This window comes from Nematolebias whitei, chromosome 7 (assembly GCF_014905685.2).
Source record: "Nematolebias whitei isolate Nwh7 chromosome 7, NemWhi1, whole genome shotgun sequence".
Classification (NCBI taxonomy): Eukaryota; Metazoa; Chordata; class Actinopteri; order Cyprinodontiformes; family Rivulidae; genus Nematolebias; species Nematolebias whitei.
This window is the reverse complement of record NC_056504.1, coordinates 33,765,244-33,788,183: the sequence shown is the minus strand read 5'-3', so window position 1 is coordinate 33,788,183 and position 22,940 is coordinate 33,765,244. Positions and strand designations below refer to the sequence as shown.

The 22,940-nt window shown below is 39.2% G+C and overlaps 2 protein-coding genes across 2 annotated transcripts; one reads left to right on the top strand and one right to left on the bottom strand.

The window, feature by feature from the left end:
* The first annotated feature begins 6,446 nt into the window (after positions 1-6,446).
* sp1 (sp1 transcription factor) lies at positions 6,447-14,900 on the top strand. The gene is made up of 6 exons (XM_037678791.1): positions 6,447-6,483; positions 7,013-7,086; positions 8,250-9,639; positions 10,604-10,745; positions 12,968-13,158; positions 13,429-14,900. The coding sequence occupies exons 1-6, from the start codon at positions 6,477-6,479 to the stop codon at positions 13,728-13,730; spliced, it is 2,106 nt and encodes a 701-aa protein (XP_037534719.1). The 5' UTR covers positions 6,447-6,476; the 3' UTR covers positions 13,731-14,900.
* An 18-nt stretch (positions 14,901-14,918) lies between these two features.
* LOC119411846 (cell division cycle-associated protein 7) lies at positions 14,919-22,627 on the bottom strand. Its single transcript, XM_037678796.1, has 8 exons — positions 22,567-22,627; positions 22,357-22,473; positions 21,849-22,211; positions 21,178-21,273; positions 20,887-21,039; positions 18,445-18,588; positions 17,327-17,476; positions 14,919-15,710 (listed from the first exon to the last, which is right to left on the bottom strand). Exons 1-8 carry the CDS (start codon positions 22,567-22,569, stop codon positions 15,555-15,557), a joined length of 1,182 nt encoding a protein of 393 aa, XP_037534724.1. The 5' UTR covers positions 22,570-22,627; the 3' UTR covers positions 14,919-15,554.
* Between the last annotated feature and the right edge of the window lie 313 nt (positions 22,628-22,940).

The following is a 22,940-nucleotide window of genomic DNA, read 5'->3' as shown; positions in this document are numbered from 1 at the left end:
ATATACTGTAATATTCAGGATGTCTGAGGAAATCTGCATGAAAGCCACACCATGAAACCACTGTTAGATGAACTTGGTTTTTAAGCCTTCAAGCACTACTGCATGGAAATGTGTCCATTTGTTTGTGATGCAACTATGAAAATCACTGTGACCTAACACAGTTCACTCCTACATCCAAAACTAAAACCTATAACTGTTGTTGCTCAGAAAACCAATTTAACTCTGCACAGGAATACTACAAGTTCTCTCAATACAAGTTCCTTATAAAACTTTGGATTTAAGGGGCAAAGACTATCAAGGCTGTTGTAAAGAAGAAAAAACAGTGTCTTGTGTGACATAACAGTTCTTCTGTGGAAGAACAAAAAAAAAAGACATTTATTGCAGTTTTGGAAAGACCTTTTTATCATTAAAGTTGCTTTTTTCCCTCCAGGAGGTATGTAGACCAGAACAGACCTCAATTAGGCTGCCACACATTGAAAATGTGGCTCAATGTGTGAACTGTTGAGCACCTGGACACTTCTACTCTACAAGAAAAGACACAAACTCTTTGTGCTAAATATATAAAATATCTTAAAGAACTCTTCTCAGTGTAAGTGGAAATGTAGATTGCAGCTTATAGTATCTTTGAAAAAAGTATGTTTTAATTTATGTCTAAAAATGTATTAATACTGTATACTGGTAACTGAATTAAGAATTGTAGAATAAAAAAATAAAAAAAATGTTGATAGGGTCCCAAAAGTTGCTCTATAGCCCTGGGGCACACATAAACCTGCCCTGATGCCACATTCAAACAGTAGAAAATGTTTTTTAATCTAGATTTTATCAAAATCTAAATTTCAACTCAGAGAATAAACATTTGCTCCTTTTAATCAGTTCTTAAAATATGAAACATCAGCCCAAATGTTCACACGCACACCAGTAATTTGGAAAATGTTGAGGATTTGCCTTTTACATTTCTACTTTTTTCATTAAACCAAAGAAATGCTCTTTTTTGATAAAGAAAGTCTATCTTTATAGGATATGAATGTAAAAGTATATTTTTTCCAATCTATTATGTTTAGACCTGTTCATTTGTTTCAAGCATAACATGCCTAATCAAACTATGAGACAAAGAAAGGAACTTTACCTCCATGCAGGCTGCAGGTTTCAGTTCTGTCAGCTGCCAGCGCTCTTTTCTCTCATTTCCTGTCAGACTCTGTGAGACAACTTCTTAAGCTTAACTTAAAGTGTGCACAGCAAGCTGGGGTTTATTAGTGACGGTGTGCCTGATAGACAGTTTCTTCTTATTTTCACTGAAAACCGTGGTCATGTCAGGCTCAGTAGGCTGGAGTTGGTGCAGATAATCTATAGGAAGTGACTTTGCATCTCATCTGAAATACAAAAAGTTATCAGCGTGGGACGCAGCTGCGCCACATCCTGCACAAACAAAACGCACAGTCAGACACTCATGTTGCTGGAAATGTCAGAGACATAGAGTGCAAATTAAAGTATTATATCACCTACTTTACTAATCAGGAAATTATGACCTTCTGTATTCTGCATAGCAGCTCCACTGTGACACTAAAAATAACCATTTAATCCTACAGCATGCAGCATTTGGATTTTTCTAAAATCCAAATTGCATGTGTGACACTTTTGTTAAAAAAAGTTGGATTATGTTTGCTATAATAAATCAGCTCATGTGAGACACGAATAACCCTACAATTTCCATGTGAGTAAATGTGCTGCCTTCCTGTTCTGCACTAGGAAGACTTTGATGAACTTGTTTTATCTGATCTTTTAATGTTTTTTGCAACATTCTTTTGCTGTCAAAAAGTGCGCAAGATAAATTTCACACCGAAATAAAGTATTTTGGAACTTTTGCCAGCAGGTAAAAGTTATTTTTTCTAAAAGTTCACGTTCATTAAGTTATCACTTCTAGGCTGGACTATTCTATTTCTTCATCTAGTGTTACACTAACTGACATTTTGTGACCTGGTGGGGCATGCTTGGGAGGAACGGCCTCTCTGATCTGAACCCGAGCAGTGTCCTGTTGTTGGACTTTTGTGCTAGTCATAGTTTGTCCATCACGAATACCATGTTCAAGTGCACTTGGCACCAGGACACCCTAGGTCGTAAATCCATGAATGATGTTGCAGTCATGTCGTTTGATTTGCGGCCGTTTGTTTTGGTGAAGAGAGGAGCTGAGATGTCAACTGATCACCACCTGGTAGTGAGTTGGATCAGACGGTGGGAAAAATGTCAAACAGACCTGATAGACCCAAACATGTAGTGAGGGTTTGCTGAAAACGCTTCACTTATGGTAATGAGCTCTGGGTAGTGACCAAAAAAAAATTAGATCCCAGATGCAGGCGGTTGAAATGAGTTTCCTCCGAAGGGTAGCTAGACTCTCCCTTAAGAGATAAGGTGAGAAGTTCAGTTATCCAGGAGGGACTCGGAGTAGAACTGCTGCTTCTCCACATCAAGAAGAGTTGAAGTGGTTTGAGCATCTGGTAAGGATGCTCCCTGGGTGCCTGCCTATGGAGGTGCTTCAGGCATGTCCGACTTGGAGGAGACCCCAGGGAAGACTCAGGACACGCTGTAGAGACTGAGATTATGTCTCTCAGTTGGACTGGGAATGCCTTGGAATCCTCACAGAAGAGCTGGAAGAGGTAGCTGTGGAGAGAGATATCTGGGTTTCCCTTCTCAAGCTGCTGCTCCTGCAACCCGACTTCGGAACAAGCGGAGGATAATGGATGGATGACTGTATATTGTAACATAAAATCAATTAATTGATTGTGATTGGATTTGAAGCTGTGTCTGAACTGGATTTGGTTTGGACTTTTGGTGCTATATAGAAAGATAAACTGAACTGATTACTTTTAATGCATGTGAAAAAAATAAAGGAAAATTCTGAATGTTTAAGCCCCTGTATTGGGTAATAATCCCCGGAGGGACGGCGTGCCCCAGAGGCCATCCTAGCACCAGCTACCTGTTTTTTTTATCCACTTTGGAGTATGTTGCTGGTGGAGAATCAGTTTCGTTTGGTGTGCTCCTCAAACTGAAGAAGTCCGTGGGATGATGGACAAAACGTCTCATCACAAAAAAGAAACCGTCCAGATGACCTCACTGACATTTGTATACATGAACTTTTGTGGCCTAACACTACAGGTCCTTCTAAAAAAAAATAGCATATTGTGATAAAGGTCATTATTTTCCATAATGTAATGATAAAAATTAAACTTTCATATATTTCAGATTCATTGCACACCAACTGAAATATTTCAGATCTTTAATTGTTTTAATACTGATGATTATGGCATACAGCTCATGAAAACCCAAAATGCCTGTCCCAAAAAATTAGCATATTTCATCCCACCAATGAAAGACAAGTGTTTTTAATACAAAAAAACGCCAACCTTCAAATAATCATGTTCAGTTATGCACTCAATACTTGGTCGGGAATCCTTTTGCATGAATGACTGCTTCAGTGCGGCGTGGCATGGAGGCAATCAGCCTGTGGCACTGCTGAGGTGTTATGGAGGCCCAGGATGCTTCGATAGCGGCCTTAAGCTCATCCAGAGTGTTGGGTCTTGCGTCTCTCAACTTTCTCTTCACAATATCCCACAGGTTCTGTATGGGGTTCAGGTCAGGAGAGTTGGCAGGCCAATTGAGCACAGTAATACCATGGTCAGTAAACCATTTACCAGTGGTTTTGGCACTGTGAGCAGGTGCCAGGTTGTGCTGAAAAATGAAATCTTCATCTCCATAAAGCTTTTCAGCAGATGGAAGCATGAAGTGCTCCAAAATCTCCTGATAGCCAGCTGCATTGACCCTGCCCTTGATAAAACACAGTGGACTAACACCAGCAGCTGACATGGCACCCCAGACCATCACTGACTGTGGGTGCTTCACACTGGACTTCTGGCGTTTTGGCATTTCCTCCTCCTCAGTCTTCCTCCAGACTCTGGCAACTTGATTTCCGAATGACATGCAAAATTTGCTTTCATCCGAAAAAAGTACTTTGGACCACTGAGCAACAGTCCAGTGCTGCTTCTCTGTAGCCCAGGTCAGGTGCTTCTGCCGCTGTTTCTGGTTCAAGAGTGGCTTGACCTGGGGAATGCGGCACCTGTAGCCCATTTCCTGCACACGCCTGTGCACGGTGGCTCTGGATGTTTCTACTCCAGACTCAGTCCACTGCTTCCGCAGGTCCCCCAAGGTCTGGAATCGGCCCTTCTCCACAGTCCTCCTCAGGGTCCGGTCACCTCTTCTCATTGTGCAGCGTTTTCTGCCACACTTTTCCCTTCCCACAGACTTCCCACTGAGGTGCCTTGATACAGCACTCTGGGAACAGCCTATTCATTCAGCAATTTCTTTCTGTGTCTTACCCTCTTGCTTGAGGGTGTCAATGATGGCCTTCTGGACAGCAGTCAGGTCGGCAGTCTTACCCATGATTGCGGTTTTGAGTAATGAACAAGGCTGGGAGTTTTTAAAAGCCTCAGGAATCTTTTGCAGGTGTTTAGAGTTACGTCGTTGATTCAGATGGTTAGGTTAATAGCTTGTTTAGAGAACCTTTTCATGATATGCTAATTTTTTGGGACAGGCATTTTGGGTTTTCATGAGCTGTATGCCATAATCATCAGTATTAAAACAATTAAAGACCTGAAATATTTCAGTTGGTGTGCAATGAATCTGAAATATATGAAAGTTCCATTTTTATCATTACATTATGGAAAATAATTACCTTTATCACAATATGCTAATTTTTTTAGAAGGACCTGTATATTTGTCAAATGATTTAATATTTTTGGCTTTGATTTGTAGTATTTTTTTTAAAAGTTTGAACCACTTCTTAAGAACTGGTACAAAACCAAAATCTGAATCCATTTATGGGACTTTAGGCATTATTTATTTTTCATTCAACCTTTATTTATACTTGTTAATCCCAGTGAGCCTTGTTGTGGCCCTAGATTGAAAGGTGGTCTTTTAGAAGAGCTACACTGGTACATTAATAAGTTTATAGTTGCATGTTGACTGATATATTTCTAGAGACCAGCTTTATGACATTACACCTAAAAAAAATTAAACTGTGATGCTATAAAAATGCAGATGATAAGCTTGGAAACCTTTAATGCATCATGCATACATCAATGCAAATGACATAAAAAATGGTATCAAAATTCATGCTCAGGTCAGGTCATCTGGACGATTTCTTTTTTGTTGTTGAGACGTTTCATCCTTCATCCAAAGGCTTCATCCATCTTATCACCAGCAAACGCGTTGATCCACTACGAGTGTTCTGCTTGTGGACTGAGTTTGTTGTGGCTCCTTGAACTGATGAAGTCCTTTGGATGAAGGACGAAACTTCTCAACAACAAAAAAAAAAAACATCCAGATGACCAGCTTTGTTGGGGGGGGGGGGGGGGTAGTAGTTTCTGAGCTAAAACAAAATCGAAACAAACAACGGTGTGTTACAAGTTACCGTGCGTGAAAAAGGGTGTGGTGGGAAAAAAGGGGGCGTGTCTATGGTTGTGAGTAGAAGTCATTAACCTCGGTGACTTCAGTGGGTTCAGGCCTGGTCTGCTCTGAACTCACCGTCTGTCATGTTTACATGTGTGCATGTGCTGTTTCACTGACAGCCCACCCACTCACAGTGATAAAAACCCTCCCACAAACTTTCCACTCCCAGCGTGCGGGAACGATGGAGGGTTCTCTTCTCCTCCACCCTATCTGACTCCTCCCGCCACCATACTGTTTACTCCAGTGGCCAGCAAGGGAGTGGCCAGCAGCCACGGAGGCAAGACTCAAACGTTTAGGCCTCCCCCCTCCTTACTCCCCACCTCTGTGCTCAAAGATATAGCCTTGGTTATTTTCTTTAGCCGAATGATAGGCTTGACTCGCAGACGGAGCAAGGACAATTATCAGTATTTACATAACTAAAATACTCATGACACCGTTTGTGCGGAAAACAGATAACCTAATGTCAATCATGCTCTAAAGTACAACCTACCTTTTAGTCCCGCCCACTATCCGCCTTTGCTCGAAGTTTATTGGCTGGCCGTTGCACTTTAGGAGAGACAAACTTTTCTATTGGATTAACGAGCAGTCAATCACATGTAGCTCTCAGTGGGGTGCGTTTCTTTTTCAGGGAGGATAGCGAAATAGTTCTTCCGGTAGCTATGTAGTCCAAGTAGTTTAAGTCAGTTGTACGATGAGTTGAAGGGAAATTGACAATTTAACTCATTCAAGCTTGTGGTTACCTTTAATTTGGCATTTGATATATATACACTAGTAAAGTTGGGATTGAAACAAACTGAAATATTTGCCATCAATTCGTCTGCGTTTGCGTGTCACGATATCGGCAGACTGCGCTTGTGAATAAATCGAACGTACCCACCCACCTCCTTCAAAGGGAGGGAGAACGTTAAGTTTGTGTGAAGTTGTGAAAAGTTGTCAAGCCGAAAAAAGACAAGAGAAACTCCTCCCGTCTTCAAATTATGAGCAGTAAGTGAACTTTTAAAACTCAGTGCCGTAGTATTAGCCTACCTTTAACTCAACAGTACGAGAAGTTGCCAGAGTATAACAATTAAACGGTATTAACTGTTAAAAATGATACTGTATTGCTGTCGAGTCTGAAGCAATTAAAAAGCGAGCAACTAATGTTACTTAACGCTACTTGTTGGTGCTTCTCTTTTTAACTGACATCACCACCCATTTAATGATAAAGCTAATACTCTCTCCTTAACAGAAATGACTATATATATTTATTTTTATCTTTAAAAAACGTTGAAGCTGTCTCGGACACTTAAATTGGTGTCTAACGAGTTTTTTTTTTAGCTTTGAGTTCATGTTAGCTCAGCGGCTAACTGGCCCAGTGAGAGCACTCAAAACATATGTCTTGAATCTCCGCACATCAGCTACGAAAGTTCCTCAAGTTAATGCATTTTGAGGACTTTGGCCGTGTTTTCACTCTGTACTTTCTTCTATGCGACTCAAGTTTGCTGTCTGAGAAGTCTCAACTCTTCTTCCGCAGATCAGCAGCAGGGTGAAATGGCCGCTGCGGAGAGCGGTGGAGGATTCAGTCAAAAGCGAAACACAAATTCACAAGTAGGTTAACCGCACGGACTGTGTCCACATCACATGCTCTGTCGGACAGAACCTGATACGTATTTTCTACTTGTTGAATTGATTCTGTCGCTGTGTCCGTGTCGGGTTCTGGTCCGGTTGTTGATCTTTTTCCCCGGAGCACATGTCACCGGGGTGGGGAATGGGCAGGTAAATTTCGCCCACACGGGGTGTTCCCTTCTAACCCGGTGCTTCGTGAACGTTTCGCTCGGCCCATTTGGCTGTCCCTCGGAGGGGGTGGCTAGAGGAGTGTGCTAGTTTATAGGGCAAAAATAAAGTGTAGGTGGGGAGATGGGTGGGTTTGGGGGGAGGGGAAGCCGAGCCCGCCGCTGTTCCAGAAAACTGTGGTCCCTCCCATGGTGCCCCCTCCCCACACATCCTCTCCCAAAACCCACTCCCTTCTTCTAAATCCAGTCACATTATTGTGAATACATGCTCTATCCAAGATTAAACGTATTTTAAATCCAACAAAGCATCTTATTTCCTCCTTGTTTTATCAGGTTCACTGGTGTCTTTTAGATATATAGATACTTTATTAATCCCAGGGGGGAATTTGAGGCGTCCAGTAGCATGTTCTAATTGTACAGAAAAAAACAACGCATGAAATAATCAAAAAAAGAAGCAGAATACACAAATCTGGAAAAAGACAATATGCATATGCATGCACAAGGTGGTAGGGAGTATACTACGTTCATGATTAACCTATATGTATGCATACATACACAGCTAAGCATACATATACACGTATATACAAATGCATATGTACATGTAAACATACATACATTTTATAAGGTTTATTTTAGTTTGCATAGAAATTGTAATTATTAGTTTTGGAAAAGTGTGGCGTTTGATTTTAGTATTTTACCAGACTGCGATTACAAAAATGTTTATTCTCTGAAGTGTTATTACATGTCATCCACATGACAGGTAACATATTGTGAATGTTTGTATTTGGATGTCAACATTTATGTCAAAGTTTAATGGTGTTTTTCTTCACTTAGCTGCTTTGCTTGTATAAGAGTTGTTAATGAAAACATTATGACCCAACAAATATTAAGTCTAAATTGCTGTTGTTTTTTTTTTTACTTTATCATATATATATATATATATTAAATCAGTAAAACCATTTTATTTTTAATTGCTAGGACTCACAGCAGCCGTCTCCTCTTGCCTTGTTGGCAGCCACTTGCAGTCGAATTGACACCCCTGGAGAGAACGATTCCCCAGAAGACCAGCAACAGAATCAGCAGCTGGAAATGAACCAGGGTGTTTTCACCTCCAGCGCCAACAGCTGGCAGATTATCCCTACCAGTGTTCAGGCATCCTCGGGCTCTAACACTGTCACCACCGACTCCTCAGGGGTGATGACAAGAGGAGACAATAGCAAGGGTAGACAGGTGCTGTCAACATCAGCAGCTGTTGCAAGCTCTCAGGGTCAGCAGCCACAGCAATATGTAGTAGCTCAAGCTCCATCTATGCCATGTCAACAGGTTCTTACCACCTTATCGGGTGTGGTACCCAACATACAGTACCAAGTCATACCACAGTTTCAGACAGTAGATGGTCAACCGCTGCACTTTGCACATACTCAGCAGGACTCTGCTGTGTCTGCTGCAGCAGGACAAGGACAGCAGTTTCAGATCGTGTCCTCTTCTAATGGCCAGCAAATCATAGCTGCCACCAACAGAGCAGGTGCAGCTGGAAACATCATAACCATGCCCAGTGTCCTTCAGGGAGCCATTCCCATTCAAAATATAACTCTAGGCAATGGTGTGTTACAAAACCAACCCCAGTTCTTGGCAAATATGCCAGTGTCTCTGAATGGAAACATCACTTTGCTGCCTGTCAGTACAGGTGCTGGGGGAGATGCAAATGGTAGTGGAGACACAGGGGGTAACCAGCTTATGCAGCAGCAATCAAAACAGCCAGTGTCTTCTAACAGTGAGGCAGGTTACATGACAAGTGTGTCCACTGTCACAACTCAGACCTCCTCCTCTTATGGAATTACCCAAACACAGAAGAGTAATGGATCAGTGGCTGGGATGTTCCAGCAAAACCCAGCAACTTCTCTTGGTGTCCCAATTCAGCCAGACACCAGAGATGGGCAGCAGCCTCAGCAGATTCTTATTCAGCCTCAGCAGGTTATCCAAGGCGGAACACCTCTCCAGACCATCCAAGCCAGTACCATTGCAACTGCAGGTGGTCAAGTATTTGCAGCTCCAACACTCAGCCAGGAAGGGCTTCAAAATCTTCAGATTATGCCAAACACCGGGTCCATCCTTCTGCGCACTGTAGGCCCTAATGGTCAGGTTAGCTGGCAGACCATTCAGATCCAGAGTCCAGCAGGTGCACAGATAACACTGACCCCAGTCCAGTCTCTTCCACAACTTGGGCAGACTCAGGGAGGAGCTGGAGCAGCTGTCGGCACGGTGCAGATTCCAAGCCTTCAGACCATAAATCTTAACACACTTGGAAGCACTGGGTTGCAAATGCATCAGCTGCAGGGGGTCCCCATCCCTATCACCAGCAATACAGGTGAGTCATCACTTTTCAGTAATTATATTAAATTTAAGGCAAGGTAATGCCTCAAATTATGTTTAAATGTAATGAATAATGTGAATATTTATGCCATTTTTTTCTTATTCATCATTACTAATGTTCCTGGCATGTCCTTTTGCTTCTAAATAATGAATGTGATGTTGAAAAGCACGTTCCTTAAACGTAGCAGTCTAGAAATGAGGTTTTCATGTTGTATTTCTGTGTTCAATCTCACTTTGTATTAAAAAAAAAAGTGTTAAATTCCATTTCAACCAGTTCAGCTAGTTGAGTTTTGCCTGAACTAACTGCACTGCTGGTGTGTTTGAGTTAAAACTATATGCTGCATTGCTTCAAATGATGGGGATTATATTTAAGTTATGGCTTGAGCACAACTTCTGCATCACAGCAGTTATTTAGACTTCAACTCATGACCTTGTTTGCTGTTGGCCTTTGTGCTTGCTAATCTGAATTATCGGTTAAGAAGACAACAGTTAAGACGAATCAACAAGTATAAATGAGATGGTTTAAATTACAGATTAGAAGAATAGCTGAATTTTTGTCTGTCAGAGCTGAAATTAAACAAATATTTATATTGTGTCCATATGATTTAGGGTTACAATCATCAAACAGCATTCATGTTATAATAAAATTCAGTTTCAAATACTAAGTCTTTTTGGAAATGATACAGCAATGCCTTTATGACCGGCTGGGCTTAGACTTCTGTCGTGACTTGGCGCTATATAAATAAACTGAACTGAATTGAATTTTATTGATTTTTGTGTTATCTAAAAATGAAATATTAAAATTGAAAATCTCTCTTTAACAATAGCTTGTCTTCATGAGGAGTGAATAGGAAAGATGGCTGAACAATTTGCCATGAAACATTAAGTAGTGTGTTTCAAAGTGAATGAAATCAAAAAGTCGTCAGAATGTTTTTACATATCTCCTTTTTTCAATATAGGCGAGCAGCCATTTCAGACTGGTGGAGAAAGTTTGGATGACTGTACAGTTCTGGATGACGACGATCCAAAATCACCAACCCAGGGGCGCCGAAACCGCCGAGAAGCCTGTACCTGCCCCTTCTGCAAAGATGGAGAGGCACGGTATGCATTTGAACCCTGTTTGTGGTTGTTTTCTAAGAAGGTTAAATAATATTTCTAATTCTTTTTCAGCATTTTTATATCTTTTTTGTTTAACTAACTGTTCAGTCAGATAAAATGTGTTTTACCTTGAGTAATTTTCCCTGCTGTTCAAAAAGTATTTGTTGTGGTTAAAACATGGTTTTAAGAATCACTTTCCAGGATTTGGTGGCACCTATTGGCGAGATTCCAGACTGCAAACATTTATTAGTACTTTGCCACCTTTTTTGATCGATCAATTAGACTAAATGCTAAATCAGTACCATACATTGTACTGTATCACTCAGAGACTAGTTCTCTGTTCATACAAGATTAAGGGCTAGATGTGTTCAAGTTACTGACTGATCTTGCAATTAATGTTTTACAACAAGAAGCATGGGTATGTGTTTATCTGTGAGGGTGAGTGAAATGAAGAAGATATATGTTCACATTAAGTCCTTGCTGTTGTCAACTGTTATCTTTGTGTATATAAGTCCTTTTGTAACAACGTAACGTACATGCACTGAATCTGTCTTTCAAAATGAGATGAGTAATTCAGACAGGAAATTGGCAGGTGAACATGTAGGAAGGGGGGTGAAGCAAAGACTGTACTGTTTCTAACAAATATGTCTTATGCACTCAGGTGTCACAACCATTATATGTGAAGGGGACAAGTCCTCCCCACATTCCAAAAACGTTCATTTGGACACCCCCCACCCCCCCATTTTACCATGAAACATTAGTTCAGGCGGTGCAATTTCTCTTTCGTCGTGAACAAATTAATTCCACTTGATTAATAGAATACTCAAACCACTAAAACTCCACTCCAGGTTTTCCTGGATACCTTCAACTCTAAACACAGCAGCCTGTTGCCATGGTCACAATATACGGTGGTCACAGAATATGGTGTAACACCTGCAGTGTTTCTGTGCATCTCCTCCTGTCTCGGCATAAAACGCGCACAGGTGGAGGAGGTGTGTTACTCGCTCGCCAGTTTAGGGAGCTTTGCGGGCGGGGGGGTGGGGGTTGATCATCAACATATATTCATGTTAGGAGGATGCTTGAGAGGAGCCATGTCTGTAGCATCTTAGCTTAGCAGTAACTGTGACGCTGTAAGACGCTGCAGGTGTAAGTCGCTGTGTGTTCAGGTGCATTAAAGTTGAAATGTCTTTAAAACCCCACACCTTATTGTCCTCAAGCTTCATGAGAAACATCATTTAGATGAGTCGTGTTGAACACAAGTAAAAAAGTGTAGTGGTGATGTTTTTTTATTTTTTTATAAACACAAATAGTGCTGACCTGACGCTCTGTATTAAAGTTAAAATTACTTTAAACCCACGGCTGAATTTACACAAACTTGATGAGAAACATGCTTTAAATGTGTGGAATTAAAGGAAATCTAGGTGAAATGTTGCTTTTTTTGTTCACTAGTGAACACTTTTTAAACACGCGCACACACACACCTACACACATCATTGTGTCCCCCCCACATTACGGATGCTTCTGACACCCTCGTATGCAGTACACAATACTCGCCCTAAGTGAGGTTCAACATTTACAGGTAAAACTTAGTGTACCAATCCAACTTTAATTATTTTTAAAATTGGGAACATCTGTATAGCACATGGGGCAGCACGGTGGTGCAACTGGTAGAGCTGCTGCCTCTCAGCGAGCAAGTCCTTGGTTCAAACCCCGGTCCTGGGGCCCTCTGGGTGGAGTTTGCATGTTCTCTCCGTGCATGCATGGGTTTTCTCCGGGTGCTCTGGTTTCCTCCCACAGACCAAAAACATGCATGTTAGGCTGATTGGTAACTCTAAATTGTCCCTAGGTGTGAGTGAGAGAGTGAATGGTTGTTTGTCTCGTTTGTCTCTATGTGTCCCTGTGATGGACATGCGAACCGTCCAGGGTGTCCCCCGCCTCTCGCACAGTGATTGCTGGACATGGGCACCAGCAACCCCCGTGACCCAAAATGGAATAAGCGGGTAAAGATAATGGATGGATGGATGGATGGATGGATGTATAGCACAGCTAAGATAAATCTTAAACTTTTCAGGAACTCAGAGTCCACTTTGCATCCGTTTTTATTTTAATGTGTTTAAAAATATATATTGTGCATAATCACCTCACAGACAAAGCTTTTAAGTATCAAATTGACAAATTATTTGTCTAAACACTGATGTATCTGCCTGTTTCTTTACATGGAGCAGAGATCCAAATAAAAAGAAGCAGCACATCTGTCACATCACTGGCTGTGGAAAAATCTATGGCAAGACGTCCCACCTTAGAGCCCATCTTCGCTGGCACACAGGAGAACGTCCTTTTGTCTGCAGTTGGTCTTGTTGTAACAAACGATTCACTCGTTCAGATGAGCTGCAGCGCCACAAGAGAACACACACAGGTACGGTGGATTCAGTTCAGTCATAACAGTAAGGCCTGCTTGATTCTATTTGATTACTTAATTTTGGATTCCCGGTGTGCATACTTTCCCACTGGGTCAGCTGAATACAATGAAATCGTTGCTATAACATTTATACTTTTAATAACTTTCTTTCAGACTTTTATTTGCCCTCAACTTGTCTCTTTTTAAGAGTAGCCAGCAGTCAGAGTCCAAGGAACCATTAGGCACACTTGCTTAATTAACATCCTTTCTTTCTCTCATTTTTTTCAGGTGAGAAAAGATTTGCATGTACCGAGTGTCCAAAACGCTTCATGCGCAGCGATCATCTCTCAAAACACGTCAAGACCCATTCAAACAAGAAAGTACTGTCTGCCACCAGCAGCGCAGTGTCAACAGATGCTGCATCTCCTGCAGCAGGAACAGAAGCCAGTATGGGAGTGGGGTCAGCTAGCGACCAGCACACCATTGTCACCATGGAAACCTTATCTGCAGAAAGCCTTGCTCGATTAGCCAACAGTGGTATTAGCATGATGCAGGTGGACATTCACCAAATCAACGGCAACAGCTACTAAAGATGGAAGACGATTGTCTTAGTGGATGTTGTTTAGACATTTGAGGTGAAAATGGGTGTTACTGGAGAACCTCTTGGGGGTCTCACATGCATTACAACAGACACTAACAATTTGTAGAGTGGGGGCAGAAATCGGACTTTCATCTTATATCTAGAGGCCTGTGGCATTTAAGGCTCAAAGGTGGATGAATGGAGTTAAAATCCCAAAACAAAAATCACTGAAATCCTGTTTCCTCTGGAAATGGGATTACACTGACATTCATCTCACACAAAGATCCAGTCTTGGTTACCCATGAGTGGGATAGTAATGAACACGTCAGCACAGTTCGTGTTGAATTTGTAGCTAGTAATCTCAGTACAAGCTACATCGTTGAACAGGCGACACCAAGTCAGGTTCTTGTTCTGTCTGTGGGTTTTGCCACTTGTTCACCTCAGGAGGTTTTGATCCATTGGACTAGACTGCTGTCAGGTTCTTCAGGCTAACTGACCCAAATGATCTCAAAATGAAATATATCTTCATTAAATGAAACTATTTAGCAACAAAGATTGGATTTTCATATTACTGTGGATGAATATATTTGCAGAGTAGCAATTTTAGTATCCTGGGGATGGATGTGAATACATAAAATCATGCTGAGGCCAGAGGATATAGGTGTTAGGGCACTGAAGTCCTATAAATCATTATTTACCATTTTTGTAAGTACACATTCAAGCCATTATGCTTTAATATCTTTGTGAAAGCATTTTCTTTTTTTGTATAAATAATTTGTGATGATTGCTACATAAATTTTTCGCACAGGCAGGTCTCTATATGATTGCAGATTTACGTTTGTTCTTTTCATGCACAATCAATCAATCTTATTTTTATATATGTGTTGATAAAATTTGTAAACTTCAGTTTGTCATGTATTATACAGTCCAGGTCTTCCTTTTTTCTTTTGTGGTACTTAAATTAGACTTTGCCTTTCAGTTATATCAACTTCTGTTGTGGAAAACTTTAATTTCTTGTTTAGTTATTAGTCAGTTTAAATGTGTTTTTTTTGTTTTTGTTTTTTTGCAACAACATCCAGAAGTCATGAACATGCAAGCTCCAAACCAAACATTCATTCATTTGGGAAACCTTCTTTGAACTTTATTTTTTATGCTATAATGCATATGCCAAAATTATAACTGGAAAAGATCTGGCTTGAGGCAAACTTTGGATATACTTCCTGTTGTTCAAACAAGTTTCAAAATGTATCGTTACAGAAAACGCTTTGGATAGTTTTTCTTTTGTTTTTTTTTTCCCCCTTTTGCAATTACGCTTTGTAAATTGTGCAATGTACATTTAAAGTGACATTCTATTAAGTTCATTAGACAAGTGCTCTTATACTCCAATACTCCCAATCTGTTTTAATTAAGGGATTTTATATTGTATGTTTATACACAAACTGCAGATGCCAACAGCTGGATTAAAATTAAACCTCTCATTTCTTTGCAAGCTTGTGCATTGAGTTTCACTCACAGAAACACACTTGGTCAGAAAACTTTATTTGTTTAGAAAAATTGCAAGAATAAAATTAACTGGGGAAAAAACAAGCAATGCAGTACAGTAGTTTGAACAATGGCTCCCTCCTGTGTTAAATGTTAGATCGCTACTTTCCTCTCTTCAGTTTGTCATGGAGGCTGCAAGGACAGAAACACAGCTTAGCTATAGTGGCCATTAAAACTGATTGAAAGACTGGGATCTACGCTACATATCACCCAGCTTCAAAAAGTACCCCCCTCTGGTGTCAAATTACTTTTTCCTAAGGAATTACTTCATGCCTACAACCATTTAAGTGCCCTACGGTGAGGTACCACACCTGGTGAGGTAGGAGTGGACATCAGAGAACCCATAGTACTGAGCCAGAGGGAACAAGATGCCGGTCGGACAGCGGCCATCACGCTGACGGCAGAAACTGCAATTACAAATGCCTCTGCAAGGAGGGCACTTCCAATTCTGAGGAGAAAAACAAATTATTAGCAAACTAAGACGAACACTTCTAGAAAGAATTATGTACCTGTATGACTAGTTAAATTGAGTATTTATTTGCTCTTTACGATCGTCGTAACAAGCTGATGAAAATAAAATGAGCACATGCAAAATACAACTATTAAATAAACGTAGCGCAGATATAAAACCAGGGTCATTAAAAGCCACATGCTTGCATTAGTTTTCTGGCTCTATAAGAATTTTGGGTTTCAAACAGTTTGGTCATCATAAAGCACATTTGTTTCAACAGAAATTTAATCTAGTAACATTTCTAAATACAGCGGGGTAGAAATCAATCGTTAACTGTATCAATTTTCTGTCTCCACATTTAAGGTTCAAAACTAGCCAGCCACCATATTGCACTAACATGTTAAACATTTAAAGAGTCAACACCACAAAGAAGCTGCTCTTCCAAGGAACACTCATGAACTGACTGATGACCAAAAAGTATTTTCATTATTGCTAACGTGTTATTTTTCATTCAATCTTTATACAGGTTAATCCCATTGAGCCTCAGGGACTCATTTACAAGAGTTACAGGGCTGATGAGAGCTGTTGCTGCACAAAAGATGCTCAGCAACTTAAAAGTGTCCATTCTGTATTATGACCTGTTTATTGTTGTATTTTTATTAACGCTTCCAGTGGTAGAAAACATTTCAAAGATATACATTTTCCAGATTATGGTAGCCTAAGCAGGCTTCTTTACAGTAAGAATAACAAAAAAACATAAGGGGGCGAACATCCAAAATAATTTCTGTTAATGGTGTTGAATTTCCTCACGTCTCTTCCTGGGTGTCGTACTGTATCCATTTTTCCCACTTATTTATAAAAACGTCTTCTTTTAGTCTAAGAATGAGCTCCATCTCATACATTTCCTTAACAATATTCAGCCTTTGTTGTATGGAGGATGTCTGGCATCAGTTCCTTGTTATAGATATTTTACAGTATCTTAATCAAAACACTAACGTTTCCAAGATACAATGTCTAAAAATCTTTTGATTTTGGGTATCCCAAAATTGTTTTGATTGTAGTATTCACATTTATCCAATGCCAATCTAATTTTTGACGTGTGTATGGTTTGCTTCTATATTTCCACACATTCTCCAACACAGGAGATGAGATCTGGTTTGTTTACTCTTTATACTGGGTGTAAAGAACAACTTAGTGAGATTCATCCACCCAAACTCTCCAAAGTCTGGAGTTAGTTGTTGTACTCTGATTTATACATATCTTCAGTCATTCTTCAGATGATATTTCAATTTTGGCTTCTTTCTCCCTCTTAGTTTATAGATTTGTGGTTGATGTTGGTTTGTGCTCCCTCAGCATTTTATATAATGACGTTATTTCCTTGAATTGCATCCCTTTGTAGGTTTTAATCACCCAACTAAGTAACGGTAAACCATATGATGTTAGCCTGAATGTAAATTTTAAAAGCCGATGCTAATGATTTTCAGTTTTATTAAAAATAAACTTCTTTCCTCATTTGACTTTGTAGTTATATACCACCTACATCTGTTTTTTGCCTAGTACTATATACAGTGTCACCACAAGTGTAAAGTTTATTGGTGTATCATAGGTCTGACCGGATCCAGCAGTGCTTTCTTGACATCTTCTCCATATCGGTTCCTCAGGCACGGCCCACAGAACTGACCCTGAATGCCTCGACAGTCGTCACTGCGACAGCACGTCTTTGTGTCAACTGTTTTCTGCCTGCACTGATGGCATGTGGAGCCCTGAAAATACAGAGGAACATCAGATAAATTACTTTGCGTTTTCCATCCCTTTTAAATTAGATCTTTAAGAGATGCAAAAAGAAAAACATCTTACTGCACTCGTATGGCTAACTATGGCATGACCAGCAGGTCCGCTCATAATTTGTTTTATGCAAAGAAGACCCAATAAGAGCAAGCACTCTGTCCTAATGATGCCTCAACTCCAGGGGAAAAAACATAACCAACAATATAAGGACAAATTATAGTAAACAAAAACTCAACAGTAAATTAAAATGTATTTTGTGGTATTTGTATAAATAAATGATCATATAACTTTCAAGGATACTATGTATACTAAACCATGGCTCAGTGTAAAGAGATTAGATACAAAATATCTCAGAATTTTGTAAAGACTGTAAAGCCTGCAATATTTAGAGCCAGCAGTTAAACAGCTTAATCAAGATGAATGCAATGATGCATTTTGTTTAGAAAAAGCAGAATGCTGTTGGACCATAGGTGCATCCAAAAGATGCAGAAAAGGCATTTTAGATGCTAAATGAATAGATCTGTGCACTTAATGGAAGTTAAACGTAGCCAGTGAATGAGCTGCACATGCAAAATAATGTAAATCTAATTTTGCATTTCAGATATACACTGGAGGTATAGAACACGTCAAACTTTAAAAACATTTTAGGCACAAAATAAGTATTCAACCTAAAATATACAAGGAGTTGCAAGGAGGTCAAAAAAAGCTGAAGAAATGCAAAAAGAAACAGTTTGGAAAGAGTTGTAAAGGCAAAACTTCCAATAATTGTTTGTTATGAACTGTGAAATCAACAAAGGTTGATGATGTTCTCACCGCATGAATATCACAGCGATCATTTTAATTATTTGCAAATATCCGTGCAGAATGTGTGCTCCACAGAATGTACTGGAAAAATAGATTTGATATGCCTTCAGTGTGGATGAAGGTCCAGCTGTGGACTCACTGTCACGGTGTTGTACACTTTATCAGTCATATTGTCTGCAACCAGCTGAAGCTCATCTTCCGTGATGTCCTCGACTGGACGAACTAGATGAGGTTTGCTCTGTCTAGGTCGACTGGAGCCACGGCGTGGTGGAGCTCGACGCACCTAAAAAATATGATATTTGTTGCAATTTTTCAGTGCAACCCAAAGTGCTTTACTTAATAAAAAATAAAAACATCAACAGATTGTTAACATCCTCAAAAAAACTTTATCCCCAACATAAATGCAACCAGATTTGTTTAGGTAAATACAAAAATTTAAAAAGTACAATCACACGCAAACATCTATCTATCATCTATTACTATAAACACTCATTTAGAAGTTCAATTAAAAGATGGATGTTGAGTTTATTTAAAATTAACAACGTACACTTTCAGTGGTCTTCAAGCAGGATTACAGTGCTAATGAAAGCTTCACAGAGTTTTAGTTCCAACTTTGGAGATCAAAATCAAACTACCAGGATGCCAGTGGGTCATGGAATTAAAACATTTCTACATCTACAACAATGAAGAATGAGTTTAATAGACAAAGATCTTTAAAAAATTAATCAAACATACAAAGTGCAGGCATTTTAAAACGTATAATGTGTGCTCACTTTCTGCTTTTAGTCAACTTTCTTGCAATTGAGTTTTGGAGTAACTAAGTTTTTATTTATTTTTTTATTGTGTGAATGTTTATGAAGCATTCACACGATTGTGATCCATTTTTCTTCCGTACGTTTTTCGGACGATTCTTGTCCCGCAGTTTTCAAGCTATTTCAACAAATCATTTCTCAAAACATTTATTCAGCTCTTCCAGGACAATCCTGCTACAATTTTTGGTATAGGTGCAACTTTAGCTTCTGAAATATTTAGCCTTTTCTGACATTTTTTCCACATGGAAAATGAATTGAGCTCATTTTACGTCCTTTAGATCTTTAGAGCTTTACTGCTCCTTTCACATTTTGTTCTGGTTCAACTTCTTTCAGCTTCCTTGTGCAAATTTAAACTTTTTTTCAGACACTTTCAGCTAATTTAAGCTGTTGTTTCAGCTGTTTATGTGGTCATTTCAGAAACTTTCTGCCAACTACAACATTTTTGTGCTTCTTCTAACGTCTATCTGCTAATTTCATCTTGCTATGCTCCTGTCAGCTTATTTCTGCAAGCTTCAGCTTTTTCTGCTATTTCAGCTACTATTTAGCTATTTTTATGCTAATTTTAGCATTTTCAGACAATTCCACATTTTTTTCATTCATTTAAACTTTTTTTCAGCATAGTTCATCAAAAAATGGGCTCTCTCTACTTCCTTCTGGTAATTTACCAGTAATCTTCTTTCTGCCTTTTCAGCTGGTTTATTTTTTATTTTTTCTCATTTCAGCCCGTTTCAGAAAATTTCCACTTTTTGTGCTCATTTCTACTTCTTTCAGCAAACGTGTTCTTTCTGCTTTCTTCTACTAATTTAAACTTGTTCTACCTTTTAAGCTACTTTTTTCTTTTAGCATTTTTTAGCCAATTTCAGCTGTTTCCAGATAAATTCAAGTATTTTGTGGTAATTTCTGCTACTTTCAGCCTAATTAAGGTAACTTCTTTCTGCTAACTTCAGCTTGTTATGCTCCTTTCAGATTTTTTCTGCTAGTTTCAGCTTCTTCTGCATACCTAGTTCAGCTGTTTTGTGCTAAACTTAGCTTTTTCAGCCAATTCCACTTTTTAAAGTTTTTTTTAGCTCATTTCAGCTCCTTCTACTTCTTTCTGGTAGTTTAAGCTTTTTTTCTGCATTTTCAGCTAATTTTCAGCTACTTTTATGTCAGTTTTATTTTTTTTTTTTAGCAAATTTCCTAGTTTTGTGCTCATTTCTGCTTATTTAAACCTATTTCAGCAAATATGCGTTCTTTCTGCTTTCTTGCGCTAGGCTTGCTCTTCCATTTCAGCCACATTTCAGCATGTTTATTTAATTTCAGCTATTTTTTCTGAATCAGCAAGTTCTTCAGCAATAAGCATTCACACTGCATTTTCCCAGGAAATGCAATTTCTCTAGTTACAACTGTAATGATATCTAATCAATATGCAAGCATAAACAAATGTCTGTTGGCTCAAAATGACTAACAAAAGTTAAGAGAAATATTTGCTCTCTAGACTTATTTTATTCAAGCAGTAAAATGAACCATGTTACAGGTTTTAAACAAACATTTGAATAAAATTCCTCAATTAATTTTGCCGGATTTCACGTGTTTGGAGGCCATGCTAATGATTTTGCTTTGACTTTTTTTTCTGTCTGAATTTTAAGACTGGTCACATACTGAAAATATAACACTGAAATCAGTCAAAACAGAATATAATGCACAGGTACAATAGTCATACTGACCTGTAGCATTGCAAAAAGCTTATTCCTTTTTAATTATTACCGTAAGTAAATGACTTCACTGACCTCCAGCAGCTCTTCCTCTAAGCTGAGCTCCACGTCTGCCTCTTTAGGAGGTGATGGTTCCTCTCTTCTGCTCATTGAGCGAGTTAATCGGCGAGATGCTCGTTCTGGGTTCTTCTTAGTCTCCCCTTCAGCCAAGCCTGACCGCGGTGGATGCTGTAAATGTGACAGAATTAGCACAATCTATTGGTTCCTAACAGGGCACAACTTTTTTGTGTATCCGTTTATTTTTAAAGAGTGGCAAAGAAATGGTTTGTTAGTTGAACGACTCCCCATTTTTTTTTCTATACTCACAGAGCTTCGTTCTTTCCTTTTCTGTTTGCATGTTTGGTTTTTCAAAAAACCCACTCCTCCTGGCATTTTCTGCAGATCTGCCATCAGCTGTACCAACTGTTTTGTGAATAGACAATGACAAATTAATATCACACGTAACTTTTGACAGGCAAATAAGCCACCCCTTGACACTCAATATTTTTTGCATTTAACTAACATCTTTTCCGTAACATTTCCAAGTGCCAGCCTTAGAAACTTGAGTGTAAATGACAGGCATAATCCTTTCACTAGCTCAGTGTGATTGGCAGAGAATGCTATAAACACTATGCCAGGGACATTTTCCAAACCAAGATGAAACATCCTAAGATCAAAATCAAGTTATCTATCTTAAATCTTAAGGCATGCGATTCATAACTTTAGTCAGAATATGTGTTGTGGTATTGGTCTATTCCAAACATGATTACATTTTTTGGAATGATTCTTTAGAGAACCATACAAATCTGTAGTGCTTTGTAGGTGTTGAAGATGCATTCTAGATTATTTTAAACTTAATTTATTCAGTCTTCTACTTTAAATACTGTATTTTTATCATATTACTGTAACAGTTTCCAAATACAACCAGAATTGGTGCCCTGAGACAACTTTGTTGTGATTTGGCACTATTATTTAGAATACATGCACTTTTAAGTCACCATTGCTTTATTATCCTTGATGTTCTTCTCTCTCTTGGCCAAGAAATTATCTGAAACATCTTCATTTGAATCAGATCCACTTCCCTCAGGCTGAGTCACTTCTGTCTCCTCATCCTCAAATTTCCCATCACATCTTTCATTCTTTGCTGTGTTGGTCTTCCTTGGCCTCTTCTGCACCCCTCCATTTGGGGTCAATTTGTCTCCCTCTTCATCCTCATAATCTGTGGACTGATGGAAAGAGGAAGCAGAGCCCAGAGCAAGCCTCATCCTGAAAGGTCTAAAGGTTGCAGATGGTTTAGATGTAACTTCTGGCTGCCTCTTAGGAGAAACGTCAGGGCAGGCTTCATGATCACCTTCTGAATTCTGTATGCAAAATAATAAGTCAAGTGTTGAAGAACACCATTACAATAAAGACAATAAAAAGTCAATTAAAACGACTGCCCCACCCATATATGATGACAGTTCACAGAAATACTCTGAAATAATAGCAAAAAGTTTAAAAACATACCGTATCCAGGAGCTCTGAGTCAGAAAAACCATAAAATGTCGCATCATTTTCCGAATCCTCCGCAAACACGTCAGCTAGTTTCTTCATATCAGAGTTCATTCTGACAACACTGTCCACCTGTGAAGAAACCAGCTGTCAAAAATTACTAAAAACAATATTGGCGGTCAGTTTGCATTAAGTACCAGCGCTTGTTTGTTTTGTTTTTTTTACCATTTAATGCGGGACTCGACAAGTTCAAGTTGGAACATATAAAATGTTGCTAGCTCATCCCACGCGCGCAGGTTAACGTAAATGTTGAAAATTAGACATCCGTGTTTTGGATACCTGGGCAACCTGAATAGAGCCGAGGAGGGCGGCACGTTGTGTATGAGAAGTGAATTTTAACCCCGCCCTTCACAGCTTAATTTTAGATCTTAACCAATGCACCATCAAATTTAAGTGAAAATTTTCAGAACGCAGGAAAAAGTCACAGAAATTTGAGCTAACTATAAAGTTGAATGTTACATGTATTTTTTTTACGTTACACATAAATTATTTTAGATAGATAGATAGATAGATAGATAGATAGATAGATAGATAGATAG

Coding starts and splice junctions, on each gene's coding strand:
- sp1 (XM_037678791.1), top strand. Junction 7,087..8,249: donor AGCGAAACACAAATTCACAA/GTAGGTTAACCG, acceptor TTTAATTGCTAG/GACTCACAGCAGCCGTCTCC. Junction 13,159..13,428: donor CCACAAGAGAACACACACAG/GTACGGTGGATT, acceptor CATTTTTTTCAG/GTGAGAAAAGATTTGCATGT.
- LOC119411846 (XM_037678796.1), bottom strand. Junction 18,589..20,886: donor TAGAGGAAGAGCTGCTGGAG/GTCAGTGAAGTC, acceptor CATATTTTTTAG/GTGCGTCGAGCTCCACCACG. Junction 15,711..17,326: donor AGAAAGCACTGCTGGATCCG/GTCAGACCTATG, acceptor TTTTCTCCTCAG/AATTGGAAGTGCCCTCCTTG.